The 15,283-nt window shown below is 46.5% G+C and overlaps 1 protein-coding gene across 4 annotated transcripts in view; it reads right to left on the reverse strand.

The window, feature by feature from the left end:
- PTPRO (protein tyrosine phosphatase receptor type O) overlaps window positions 1-15,283 on the reverse strand; it is a 468,010-nt gene that overhangs the window by 81,550 nt on the left and 371,177 nt on the right. For all 4 annotated transcript variants that reach the window (XM_075343481.1, XM_075343482.1, XM_075343483.1 and 1 more), the window contains 3 exons: window positions 14,959-14,994; window positions 14,672-14,753; window positions 14,371-14,461 (listed from right to left, as the gene is read on the reverse strand). In XM_075343481.1, the coding sequence (XP_075199596.1) occupies window positions 14,371-14,461; window positions 14,672-14,753; window positions 14,959-14,994 (209 nt within the window). The remainder of the gene's footprint in view (window positions 1-14,370; window positions 14,462-14,671; window positions 14,754-14,958; window positions 14,995-15,283) is intronic.

Below are 15,283 nucleotides of genomic sequence, written 5' to 3' on the forward strand. Positions count from 1 at the left end.
TATACAGTACACACACACACACACACTCAGCCATTCACTATACAGTACACACACACACAAACACACACACAGCCATTCACTATACAGTACACACACACACACACACACTCAGCCATTCACTATACAGTACACACACACACAAACACACACACAGCCATTCACTATACAGTACACACACACACACACACTCAGCCATTCACTATACAGTACACACACACACACACAAAGCCATTCACTATACAGTACACACACACACACACACACAGCCATTCACTATACAGTACACACACACACACACACACAGCCATTCACTATACAGTACACACACACACACACACTCAGCCATTCACTATACAGTACACACACACACAAACACACACACAGCCATTCACTATACAGTACACACACACACACTCAGCCATTCACTATACAGTACACACACACACACACACACACTCAGCCATTCACTATACAGTACACACACACACACACACTCAGCCATTCACTATACAGTACACACACACACAAACACACACACAGCCATTCACTATACAGTACACACACACACACACACACACACACACTCAGCCATTCACTATACAGTACACACACACACACAAACACACACACAGCCATTCACTATACAGTACACACACACACACACTCAGCCATTCACTATACAGTACACACACACACACACACTCAGCCATTCACTATACAGTACACACACACACACACACTCAGCCATTCACTATACAGTACACACACACACAAACACACACACAGCCATTCACTATACAGTACACACACACACACTCAGCCATTCACTATACAGTACACACACACACACTCAGCCATTCACTATACAGTACACACACACACACAAACACACACACAGCCATTCACTATACAGTACACACACACACTCAGCCATTCACTATACAGTACACACACACACACAGCCATTCACTATACAGTACACACACACACACACTCAGCCATTCACTATACAGTACACACACACACACACTCAGCCATTCACTATACAGTACACACACACACAAACACACACACAGCCATTCACTATACAGTACACACACACACACACTCAGCCATTCACTATACAGTACACACACACACACTCAGCCATTCACTATACAGTACACACACACACACACACACACTCAGCCATTCACTATACAGTACACACACACACAAACACACACACAGCCATTCACTATACAGTACACACACACACACACACTCAGCCATTCACTATACAGTACACACACACACACAGCCATTCACTATACAGTACACACACACACACACACACTCAGCCATTCACTATACAGTACACACACACACACACTCAGCCATTCACTATACAGTACACACACACACACACTCAGCCATTCACTATACAGTACACACACACACAAACACACACACAGCCATTCACTATACAGTACACACACACACACTCAGCCATTCACTATACAGTACACACACACACACTCAGCCATTCACTATACAGTACACACACACACACAAACACACACACAGCCATTCACTATACAGTACACACACACACTCAGCCATTCACTATACAGTACACACACACACACACACACACACAGCCATTCACTATACAGTACACACACACACACACTCAGCCATTCACTATACAGTACACACACACACACAAACACACACACAGCCATTCACTATACAGTACACACACACACAAACACACACAGGCATTCACTATACAGTACACACACACACACACACACACTCGGCCATTCACTATACAGTACACACACACACACACACACACTCGGCCATTCACTATACAGTACAGACACTCAGCCATTCACTATACAGTACACACAAACACACACACAGCCATTCACTATACAGTACACACACACACACAAACACACACACAGCCATTCACTATACAGTACACACACACACAAACACACACAGCCATTCACTATACAGTACACACACACACACACACACACGGCCATTCACTATACAGTACACACACACACACACACACACACAGCCATTCACTATACAGTACAGACACTCAGCCATTCACTATACAGTACACACAAACACACACACACAGCCATTCACTATACAGTACACACACACACACACTCAGCCATTCACTATACAGTACACACACACACACACACACACACACTCAGCCATTCACTATACAGTACACACACACACACACTCAGCCATTCACTATACAGTACACACACACACACACACACTCAGCCATTCACTATACAGTACACACACACAGCCATTCACTATACAGTAAACACACACACACACACACACACTCAGCCATTCACTATGCAGTAACACACACACAAACACAGCCATTCACTATACAGTACACACACACACACACACAGCCATTCACTATACAGTACACACACACACACACACACACACACACACACACTCAGCCATTCACTATACAGTACACACACACACCACACACACAGCCATTCACTATACAGTACACACACACACAAACACACACACAGCCATTCACTATACAGTACACACACACACACACTCAGCCATTCACTATACAGTACACACACACACACAAAGCCATTCACTATACAGTACACACACACACACACAGCCATTCACTATACAGTACACACACACACACACACTCAGCCATTCACTATACAGTACACACACACACAAACACACACACAGCCATTCACTATACAGTACACACACACACACACTCAGCCATTCACTATACAGTACACACACACACACACACACTCAGCCATTCACTATACAGTACACACACACACACACACTCAGCCATTCACTATACAGTACACACACACACAAACACACACACAGCCATTCACTATACAGTACACACACACACACACACACACACACACACTCAGCCATTCACTATACAGTAGACACACACACAAACACACACACAGCATTCACTATACAGTACACACACACACACACTCAGCCATTCACTATACAGTACACACACACACACACACTCAGCCATTCACTATACAGTACACACACAACACACACACACTCAGCCATTCACTATACAGTACACACACACACACCAGCCATTCACTATACAGTACACACACACACAACACACACTCAGCCATTCACTATACAGTACACACACACACACACTCAGCCATTCACTATACAGTACACACACACACAAACACACACACAGCCATTCACTATACAGTACACACACACACACACTCAGCCATTCACTATACAGTACACACACACACACTCAGCCATTCACTATACAGTACACACACACACAAACACACACACAGCCATTCACTATACAGTACACACACACACACACACACACACTCAGCCATTCACTATACAGTACACACACACACAAACACACACACAGCCATTCACTATACAGTACACACACACACACACACACTCAGCCATTCACTATACAGTACACACACACACACAGCCATTCACTATACAGTACACACACACACACACTCAGCCATTCACTATACAGTACACACACACACACACTCAGCCATTCACTATACAGTACACACACACACAAACACACACACAGCCATTCACTATACAGTACACACACACACACTCAGCCATTCACTATACAGTACACACACACACACACTCAGCCATTCACTATACAGTACACACACACACACAAACACACACACAGCCATTCACTATACAGTACACACACACACTCAGCCATTCACTATACAGTACACACACACACACACACACACACAGCCATTCACTATACAGTACACACACACACACACTCAGCCATTCACTATACAGTACACACACACACACAAACACACACACAGCCATTCACTATACAGTACACACACACACAAACACACACAGACATTCACTATACAGTACACACACACACACACACACACTCGGCCATTCACTATACAGTACACACACACACACACACACAGCCATTCACTATACAGTACAGACACTCAGCCATTCACTATACAGTACACACAAACACACACACAGCCATTCACTATACAGTACACACACACACACAAACACACACACAGCCATTCACTATACAGTACACACACACACAAACACACACAGCCATTCACTATACAGTACACACACACACACACACACTCGGCCATTCACTATACAGTACACACACACACACACACACACACACAGCCATTCACTATACAGTACAGACACTCAGCCATTCACTATACAGTACACACAAACACACACACAGCCATTCACTATACAGTACACACACACACACACTCAGCCATTCACTATACAGTACACACACACACACACACACACACACACACACTCAGCCATTCACTATACAGTACACACACACACACACACACACACTCAGCCATTCACTATACAGTACACACACACACACACACACTCAGCCATTCACTATACAGTACACACACACAGCCATTCACTATACAGTATACACACACACACACACACTCAGCCATTCACTATGCAGTACACACACACAAACACAGCCATTCACTATACAGTACACACACACACACAGCCATTCACTATACAGTACACACACACACACACACACACACACACACACACTCAGCCATTCACTATACAGTACACACACACACACACACACAGCCATTCACTATACAGTACACACACACAAACACACACACACACACAGCCATTCACTATACAGTACACACACACAGTCAGCCATTCACTATGCAGTACACACACACACACAAACACACACACAGCCATTTACTATACAGTACACACACACACACTCAGCCATTCACTATACAGTACACACACACACACACTCAGCCATTCACTATACAGTGCACACACACACACAGCCATTCACTATACAGTACACACACACACACACAAACTCAGCCATTCACTATACAGTACACACACACCATTCACTATACAGTACACACACACACACACACTCAGCCATTCACTATACAGTACACACACACACACACACACTCAGCCATTCACTATACAGTACACACACACACACACACACACACTCAGCCATTCACTATACAGTACACACACACAGCCATTCACTATACAGTACACACACACACACAGCCATTCACTATACAGTACACACACACACTCAGCCATTCACTATACAGTACACACACACACACACACACACTCAGCCATTCACTATACAGTACACACACACACACACTCAGCCATTCACTATACAGTACACACACAGCCATTCACTATACAGTACACACACACACACTCAGCCATTCAGTATACAGTACACACACACACTCAGCCATTCACTATACAGTACACACACACACACATTCACCATACAGTACCCACTCACACACACACACACACAGCCATTCACTATACAGTGTACACACACACACACACACACACACACAGCCATTCACTATATAGTACACACACACACACACACACACACATACACACAGCCATTCACTATACAGTACACACACAGCCATTCACCATACAGTACCCACTCACACAAACACAGCCATTCACTATACAGTACACACACACACACAGCCATTCACCATACAGTCCACACACATTCACCATGTAGTCCACACATACAGCCAGTCACCAAACGTCCACACAGACAGAACCATTCACCAAACGTCCACACAGACACACACACACACACCTCCACCCCCCCTTTCACTATACAGGCCACACACACATTCACCATACAGTCTACACACACACACATTCACCATACAGTACACACACACACACACACACACACACACACACACACACACACAGCCATTCACTATACAGTCTACACACACACACACACACACACACACATTCACCATACAGTCTACACACACACACACACACATTCACCATACAGCACACACACACACACACACACACAAACACAGCCATTCACCATACAGTATACACACACACACACACACACACACACACATTCACCATACAGTACACACACCCACACACATTCACCATACAGTCCACACACACACACACACACACACATTCACCATACAGTCCACACACACACACACACACACACAGCCATTCACCATACAGTCTACACACACACAGCCATTCACCATACAGTCTACACACACACACACCCATTCACCATACAGTCTACACACACACACACACACCCATTCACCATACAGTCTACACACACACACACAGCCATTCACCATACAGTCTACACACACACACATTCACCATACAGTATACACACACACACACACACACATTCACCATACAGTATACACACACACACACACACACACACACAGCCATTCACCATACAGTCTACACACACACACACACACACACACACATTCACCATACAGTACACACACACACACACACACTCACCATACAGTCCACACACACACACACCATACAGTCCACACACACACACACACACACACAGCCATTCACCATACAGTCCACACACACACACACACACACACACCCACACACACCCATTCACCATACAGTCTACACACACACACACACCCATTCACCATACAGTCTACACACACACACACACACACACACACACACACCCATTCACCATACAGTCTACACACACACACACATTCACCATAGAGTACACACACACACACACACACACACACACAGCCATTCACCATACAGTACACACACCCACACACACCCATTCACCATACAGTCTACACACACACACACACACACACACCCATTCACCATACAGTCTACACACACACACACATTCACCATAGAGTACACACACACACACACACACACACACACACAGCCATTCACCATACAGTATACACACACACACACATTCACCATACAGTATACACACACACACACACAGCCATTCACCATACAGTCTACACACACACACATTCACCATACAGTACACACACCCACACACACACATTCACCATACAGTCCACACACACACACACACACACACACACACACACACACACTCAGCCATTGACTATGCAGTACACACACACACAAACACACACACAGCCATTCACTATACAGTACACACACACACACACACACACTCAGCCATTCACTATACAGTACACACACACACACACTCAGCCATTCACTATACAGTACACACACTCAGCCATTCACTATACAGTACACACACACACTCAGCCATTCACTATACAGTACACACACACACACACTCAGCCATTCACTATACAGTACACACACACACACACTCAGCCATTCACTATACAGTACACACACACTCAGCCATTCACTATACAGTACACACACACACACAAACACACACACACACAGCCATTCACCATACAGTCTACACCCACACACACACATTCACCATACAGTCCACACACACACACACATTCACCATACAGTCCACACACCCACACACACACACACCCATTCACCATACAGTTTACACACTGTGAGGTAGCACGGTCGGCTGCGCAGCAGAAGACACGGGATCCAGGCATTAAGGTTCACAGCACACGGTTTAATCCAAACAAAAGTCCATAACACAATACATGTGCCTCTCCAGCAGAAAACTCAGGGAGTTCTGTTCACTCCCTCACACCCGGCACACCTGTCCTCGTTCCTGATTCTATTTAACCCTTCCTTCAGCCTGTAGGGAAACAGCATTAACCCTAGAGTGGATTTACTTTCTATCATGGAGTGAGCACAACCGGGGCGAGACATACCGGCCGTCATAGATAACCCCGGTCACAGTCTCACAACACACACACACACACACACACACACACCCATTCACCATACAGTCTACACACACACACATTCACCATACAGTACACACACACACAGCCATTCACCATACAGTCTACACACACACACACACACACATTCACCATACAGTATACACACACACACACAGCCATTCACCATACAGTCTACACACACACACACACACACACACACACATTCACCATACAGTACACACACACACACACACTCACCATACAGTCCACACACACACACACACACCATACAGTCCACACACACACACACACACACACACACAGCCATTCACCATACAGTCTACACACACACACACACACACATTCACCATACAGTACACACACCCACACACACACACCCATTCACCATACAGTCTACACACACACACACACACACACACACACACCCATTCACCATACAGTCTACACACACACACACATTCACCATAGAGTACACACACACACACACACACACACACACACACACACACACAGCCATTCACCATACAGTATACACACACACACACACAGACACATTCACCATACAGTCTACACACACACACATTCACCATACAGTACACACACCCACACACACACACACATTCACCATACAGTCCACACACACACACACACACATTCACCATACAGTACACACACACACACACACACACACACACTCAGCCATTCACTATGCAGTACACACACACACACACACACACACACACACACACACACAGCCATTCACTATACAGTACACACACACACACACTCAGCCATTCACTATACAGTACACACACACACACTCAGCCATTCACTATACAGTACACACACACACACTCAGCCATTCACTATACAGTACACACACACACACTCAGCCATTCACTATACAGTACACACAACACACACACACACACACACACACACACACAGCCATTCACTATACAGTACACACACAAACACACACACACACACACACACACAGCCATTCACTATACAGTACACACACAAACACACACACACACACACACACACACAGCCATTCACTATACAGTACACACACACACATTCACCATACAGTACCCACTCACACACACACACACACACACACACACACACACAGCCATTCACTATACAGTACACACACACACACAGCCATTCACTATACAGTACACACAAACACACACACACACACACACACAGCCATTCACTATACAGTACACACACAAACACACACACACACACACACACACACACACAGCCATTCACTATACAGTACACACACACACATTCACCATACAGTACCCACTCACACACACACACACACACAGCCATTCACTATACAGTACACACACACACACACTCAGCCATTCACTATACAGTACACACACAAACACACACACACACAGCCGTTCACTATGCAGTACACACACACACACACAGCCATTCACTATATAGTACACACACACACACACACACACACAGCCATTCACTATACAGTACACACACACAGACACAGCCATTCACCATACAGTACCCACTCACACAAACACAGCCATTCACTATACAGTACACACACACACACACACACACACACACACACACACACACACACACACAGCCATTCACCATACAGTCCACACACATTCACCATGTAGTCCACACATACAGCCAGTCACCAAACGTCCACACAGACAGAACCATTCACCAAACGTCCACACAGACACACACACACACACTCCCACCTCCCCCCCCCTTTCACTATACAGGCCACACACACATTCACCATACAGTCTACACACACACACACATTCACCATACAGTACACACACACACACACACACACACACAGCCATTCACCATACAGTCTACACACACACACATTCACCATACAGTACACACACACACACACACACAGCCATTCACCATACAGTCTACACACACACACACACACACATTCACCATACAGTACACACACCCACACACACACACACATTCACCATACAGTCCACACACACACACACACACATTCACCATACAGTCCACACACACACATTCACCATACAGTCCACACACACACACACACACAGCCATTCACCATACAGTCTACACACACCACACACACACACACACACACACACACACACACACACAGCCATTCACCATACAGTCTACACACACACACACACACACACACACACACACACACAGCCATTCACTATACAGTACACACACACACACACACACACACACACACATTCACCATACAGTACACACACCCACACACACACCCATTCACCATACAGTCTACACACACACACACACACACCCATTCACCATACAGTCTACACACACACACACACACACACACACAGCCATTCACCATACAGTCTACACACACACACACACACACACACACATTCACCATACAGTACACACACACACACACACTCACCATACAGTCCACACACACACACACACACACACACACACACAGCCATTCACCATACAGTCTACACACACACACACACACATTCACCATACAGTACACACACACACGCACACACACACACACACACACACCCATTCACCATACAGTCTACACACACACACACACACACACCCATTCACCATACAGTCTACACACACACACACACACACATTCACCATACAGTACACACACACACACACACACAGCCATTCACCATACAGTATACACACACACACATTCACCATACAGTATACACACACACACACACACACACACACACACACACAGCCATTCACCATACAGTCTACACACACACACACACATTCACCATACAGTACACACACCCACACACACACCCATTCACCATACAGTCTACACACACACACACACACACACACATTCACCATACAGTACACACACACACACACACACACACAGCCATTCACCATACAGTCTACACACAAACACATTCACCATACAGTACACACACCCACACACACACAGCAAATATAATGAATAATAATATAATGTATAATAATGAATTAGACCAGAACCGATTATAGGGTATGATATATCGTGACAATTACCTAGTGGTGAATAGTAGATAAGTTCCTCAGTTATCACCACTATAATAGTATCTACGGTGAAGCTAACATAGACGGAGCTAACATAGAGCTCTGGCTCCGTCCCTGTGAGGAATGATTGACCCCAGTTTCGCTGATTGTATGTAGAGAGGTTTTCACAATGTTGATAAATAATAAAAGCTTCTTAATGGACATTAGCACCGTCCCAATCCTTTCTTGTGGTGATATATTGGGTGTGGTCCTCATGCACTGTGGTTAGCACATAAGGATATAGGATGCAAGTGTATAGCTGGAGCAGCAGCCATGGCCATACGTCTCATCGCTCGCGAGGTGGTGAGGCCTCGGTGACTGGGAACGTCCTCTGTATGAGGCGGGTATTTGTGTCCTCTTATACCTCTTCCATATCCTGTTCAGCTGACATAATCTCTGTGCTTGTTGGGGACGACATCATTGATTTCACATTCTCATTAGTTTTGTTCATGCACGGCAGAGCGCGGCGGTGAAGAGCCACAAGGCGGTGCATGTGCATCAGGAGGCAATTCGCACGCGGTCTACAGTGCCATAACTTTCTGGCTGCTTTACAGTCAGGCAAAAGAACTCATGCTCCTCTCATGGCCACTTCGCAACCTGCTGGAAGATGTTGTAGCATTTGGAGCCGTGACTGGCTGCAATATGGAGCAGCCAACCTGGAGCATGGATGACAGAGATCCAACATTGGCAGCAAGTGAGGGACGCGTGTCATATTGAAATCCTTTTAAGAGGAGACAAATTAGTCAGTAAGGACGCGTGGAATCAGCGATGTGACCCCGGTAATATTTATCCACATGCTCGCCACCGCCCTGTGTCTGTTGGGGACCCTCGACGTCTAGGTCACAAGATTTGGATGAGGAAGAAGAGTAGGAGGTAGAGGAGGAAGAACAGAAACAGGTGGAAGTAGAGGAATACATAGACTTGGCACAGGTAGAGGATGAGGAAAAAAAGAGTGAAAATGATGCTGATCATGATTCCGGCTATGTCAACCATCCAAAGCAGTGGGGTTATGACAACGAGACATGGCTGTGCTGCAATGCGTGTGGGAGAACAGGGATATGGTTAACAAAAAGCAAAGACATTACGACCCTCGCTCTAAAAGCTTCTGAAAGGGAGTCCAAATTATCTTTCTTCAAGGGTCATCTCTGTTACCTGCTCTGCAAAGCCTTGCCACCCTAATGGCCGACCAGCGGGCCGCTTTTATCATAGTAATGGCGCACACGGCACCTCTGTGGCTGGCGCACAAGTAGGATCCAATCCCATAAGCAATGACAATCACAACTTGGCACTCAAATTACCAAACCCTGAATAGCAGAAACGTTTTGGTGGTCAGCAGACCTTCCTCAGGGGGCAGAGGAGATTCAGTGAGGGATCCTGGGAGAGGCCGGCGCTCATCCTAACCTTGCGGTGTCCACCGCTGAAGCATTTTCTGCTTTTGGATAGGATTGCGGTGCTGATTTATGTGGGGATGTGGAAGATCAGTGGAGAAGGCTTTTGGTGCACGGCGCCATGGTTTTGTTTTGTTTTTTACTTTATTTGTGGTTGTTTCTGCAGCCAATCATGGCACAGCAAATATTCTCACCGTGGAGACAGAAGGGCTGCTGTGATTGGCTTACTAAGTCACATGTCAGTGAGCGGCCATTTTGCGTGGGCTCTATTTTCTGATTGTTGTTCGCCAGGGAAGGTGCTGTTGGTGGACAGTGAGATTAGGAGTTTAATGCTCGGCAGTTTAGCTAGATAGGCTCGAGATAGTTTAGAATAGGGACGTGCAGTGTAGGGAGAGTTGTGCCACAAATCCGCACATGACATCATAGAAATAGGAATTGCAGGGACTTGTAGCCACCAGGATGCAGGGCCTACCCCTAGGGACCCAGAAGACCAGTGCCGGTAACAATAAAAACATTCCAGTTAATCCCTGTTTTATCCCCAAATTCCCAATAGCCTGGTGCCAGACTAGGGTTGGACCTAATGGATGGCCACATACAGGTAGAGCCGATCCAGTCCACTAGACGACCAGGTGGGAGGGACAGACAGTGAACAGTCAGAGTTGAGTTGAGAGAGTCGTCGGTGACTCGAGAGCGAGTAGAAGCACTGACAGGAGTGTGACGGTGACCTGAGGGCCCAGGCGTGTGGTTGCCGGTGGAGTACGGTGGAGTACTCCCGGAACCATAGCACAGACTGGGTACATAATCCTAGGTCCAGCAAATGCTCCAGGCAGACCTGATAAAATCTGCACAGGGACCACAAGGACCTCACTGACCTTGAAGTTCGGGACACCGTAGCAACGGGAGAACCGGGGAACAGGACCAGAGACTCCGACTCCACAAGGTTCACGCTATCGTCATACGGACTACCGTTGAGAGACTACCAGGAGGTGACCCCCAGACGCTCCAAGCCACAGGGACCCACCAACCAAAGACAGGGGAAATAAGCCACCAGGTCACTAAACCGGCACAGGAACTAAGGGGACCAGTGGTCAAGACCAGCCTTCATCGGGTGACCAATTTCCATCTTACTGTGAGTAAAGGAACCAGTTACACTACAACTCTCTATGTGGCCTACCTTCTTTCTGCACACATCTATATCATCTATCCTCTGGGGCCTGGCCCTCCCACTAGCACCAACCCCAGTAGTAAGAACTGTGCAGCGGCGGCTCTGTCTATATAGCCGCAACCCGCAAATGCTGTCACATTATAAACTTTTATCTAACCTCCCCTGTAAATATACCCCTTTTAAAAAGCGTCCCCAAGGACGCGGAACCGGGCAACGGCCACCAAGTGACATCTCCCCAGCAATACACCGCCCGGGACCGAGTACCCCATAACCCTGGACGACACACGTGAAAAACAGTTGCCAGTGAGGCATCCAAACAGGTATTGGTGCCTGTTCCAAATTACACATGCCAGCACATTTATAGGTATTGTGAGTGCCGTCTGTACACACTGCATGTTGGCAACATTGACTGCCTTCAGAAAATTGTAAAACGACCGGTCTGGGTATGGCTCCTCTCTCGGTACTTTGGTGACAGAGTTGGATAAAGGTCTGGCTCCACTGAAAATCATAATATTAGGGAAAGTTTGTTAAAATTGAGATATGGGCTGGTCTCTACATACGATGCCTGATTCCAGTCACCCGACGTCTGCCGCCATTCAGGTGACTTAGGAATGAGACTCCGGGTCCATAGGTAAGAGCAGGTGAGGGCGCTTCAGCTTAGTATTGTAAGGCCTGTCACGTGTATGTGTTAGGTTTGTGAGGCATCCGGATGATACCAGACAGCTCGTTATATACAGTCTGGGTAAATGTCTCGTCACAGTTCCCGTCTATGAGTGGTGCCACCACCATTGCTACCTCTACTCACATGGTAATATGTTTGTATAGCGGTTTTTACTTCTGTTAACAGGGAGGTCGGCAGCGCTGTGCGGGATGTCCAGGCCGATCATCTTCAGCTCCTGGAGAAGACATGGTAAATGATTACATGATGGATAACGCCATGAGCAGAGGGGCCACACTGAGGTCTTATGGGCAGCTATGGACTCTACTGTAGGCACATGTATAAGATGGGCTCCTGGCTCAGGACTCAGGTCCTCTCCATTATCGAACATCTCCATGATCTGGGACCTGTCATTGCCGTCTGCTTTGTGCTAGATTCCATCACTTACCTCAAACTGCAGCGAGAACTTGTAGTCCGAGTCCTTGGCCATGTCCACAATGTAGGACTCAAAGTCGTCCAACTGCACCGGGCTTCCAGGACAAAGGAGAGAAGTCACATAATGCAGTTATCAATATGGACTCTGCTCATTGGTATCACAAGTTACATCCAAATACCACTGTCACTGGCAGAACCACAGGTGGACAGCTGACGTCAGAGAGCAGCAGCTGTGGGGAACCTAACAATTTTTTAAAGCAGGGTTTATGCTCTGCAGGGTAAACGTTGGTTGTCACCTACTTGGTCAGCTTCCGCTTCTTGAATCCATTCTTGCTCCTAAAACAAAATATTAAAAAGTATGTAACAACAGAGAATGGAAGGGTGCAGTGACAAGTCACTCATCACTGGGTGCGGTCACTAGTTACTGGGTGCAGTTACTGGGTGTGATCACTAGTCACTGGGTGCGGTCCACTAGTCACTGGGTGCGGTCACTAGTCACTGGGTGCGGTCAATAGTCACTGGGTGCGGTCCACTAGTCACTGGGTGCGGTCACTAGTTACTGGGTGCGGTCACTAGTCACTGGGTGCGGTCACTAGTCACTGGGTGCGGTCACTAGTCACTGGGT

This window comes from Anomaloglossus baeobatrachus, chromosome 4 (assembly GCF_048569485.1).
Source record: "Anomaloglossus baeobatrachus isolate aAnoBae1 chromosome 4, aAnoBae1.hap1, whole genome shotgun sequence".
NCBI lineage: Eukaryota > Metazoa > Chordata > Amphibia > Anura > Aromobatidae > Anomaloglossus > Anomaloglossus baeobatrachus.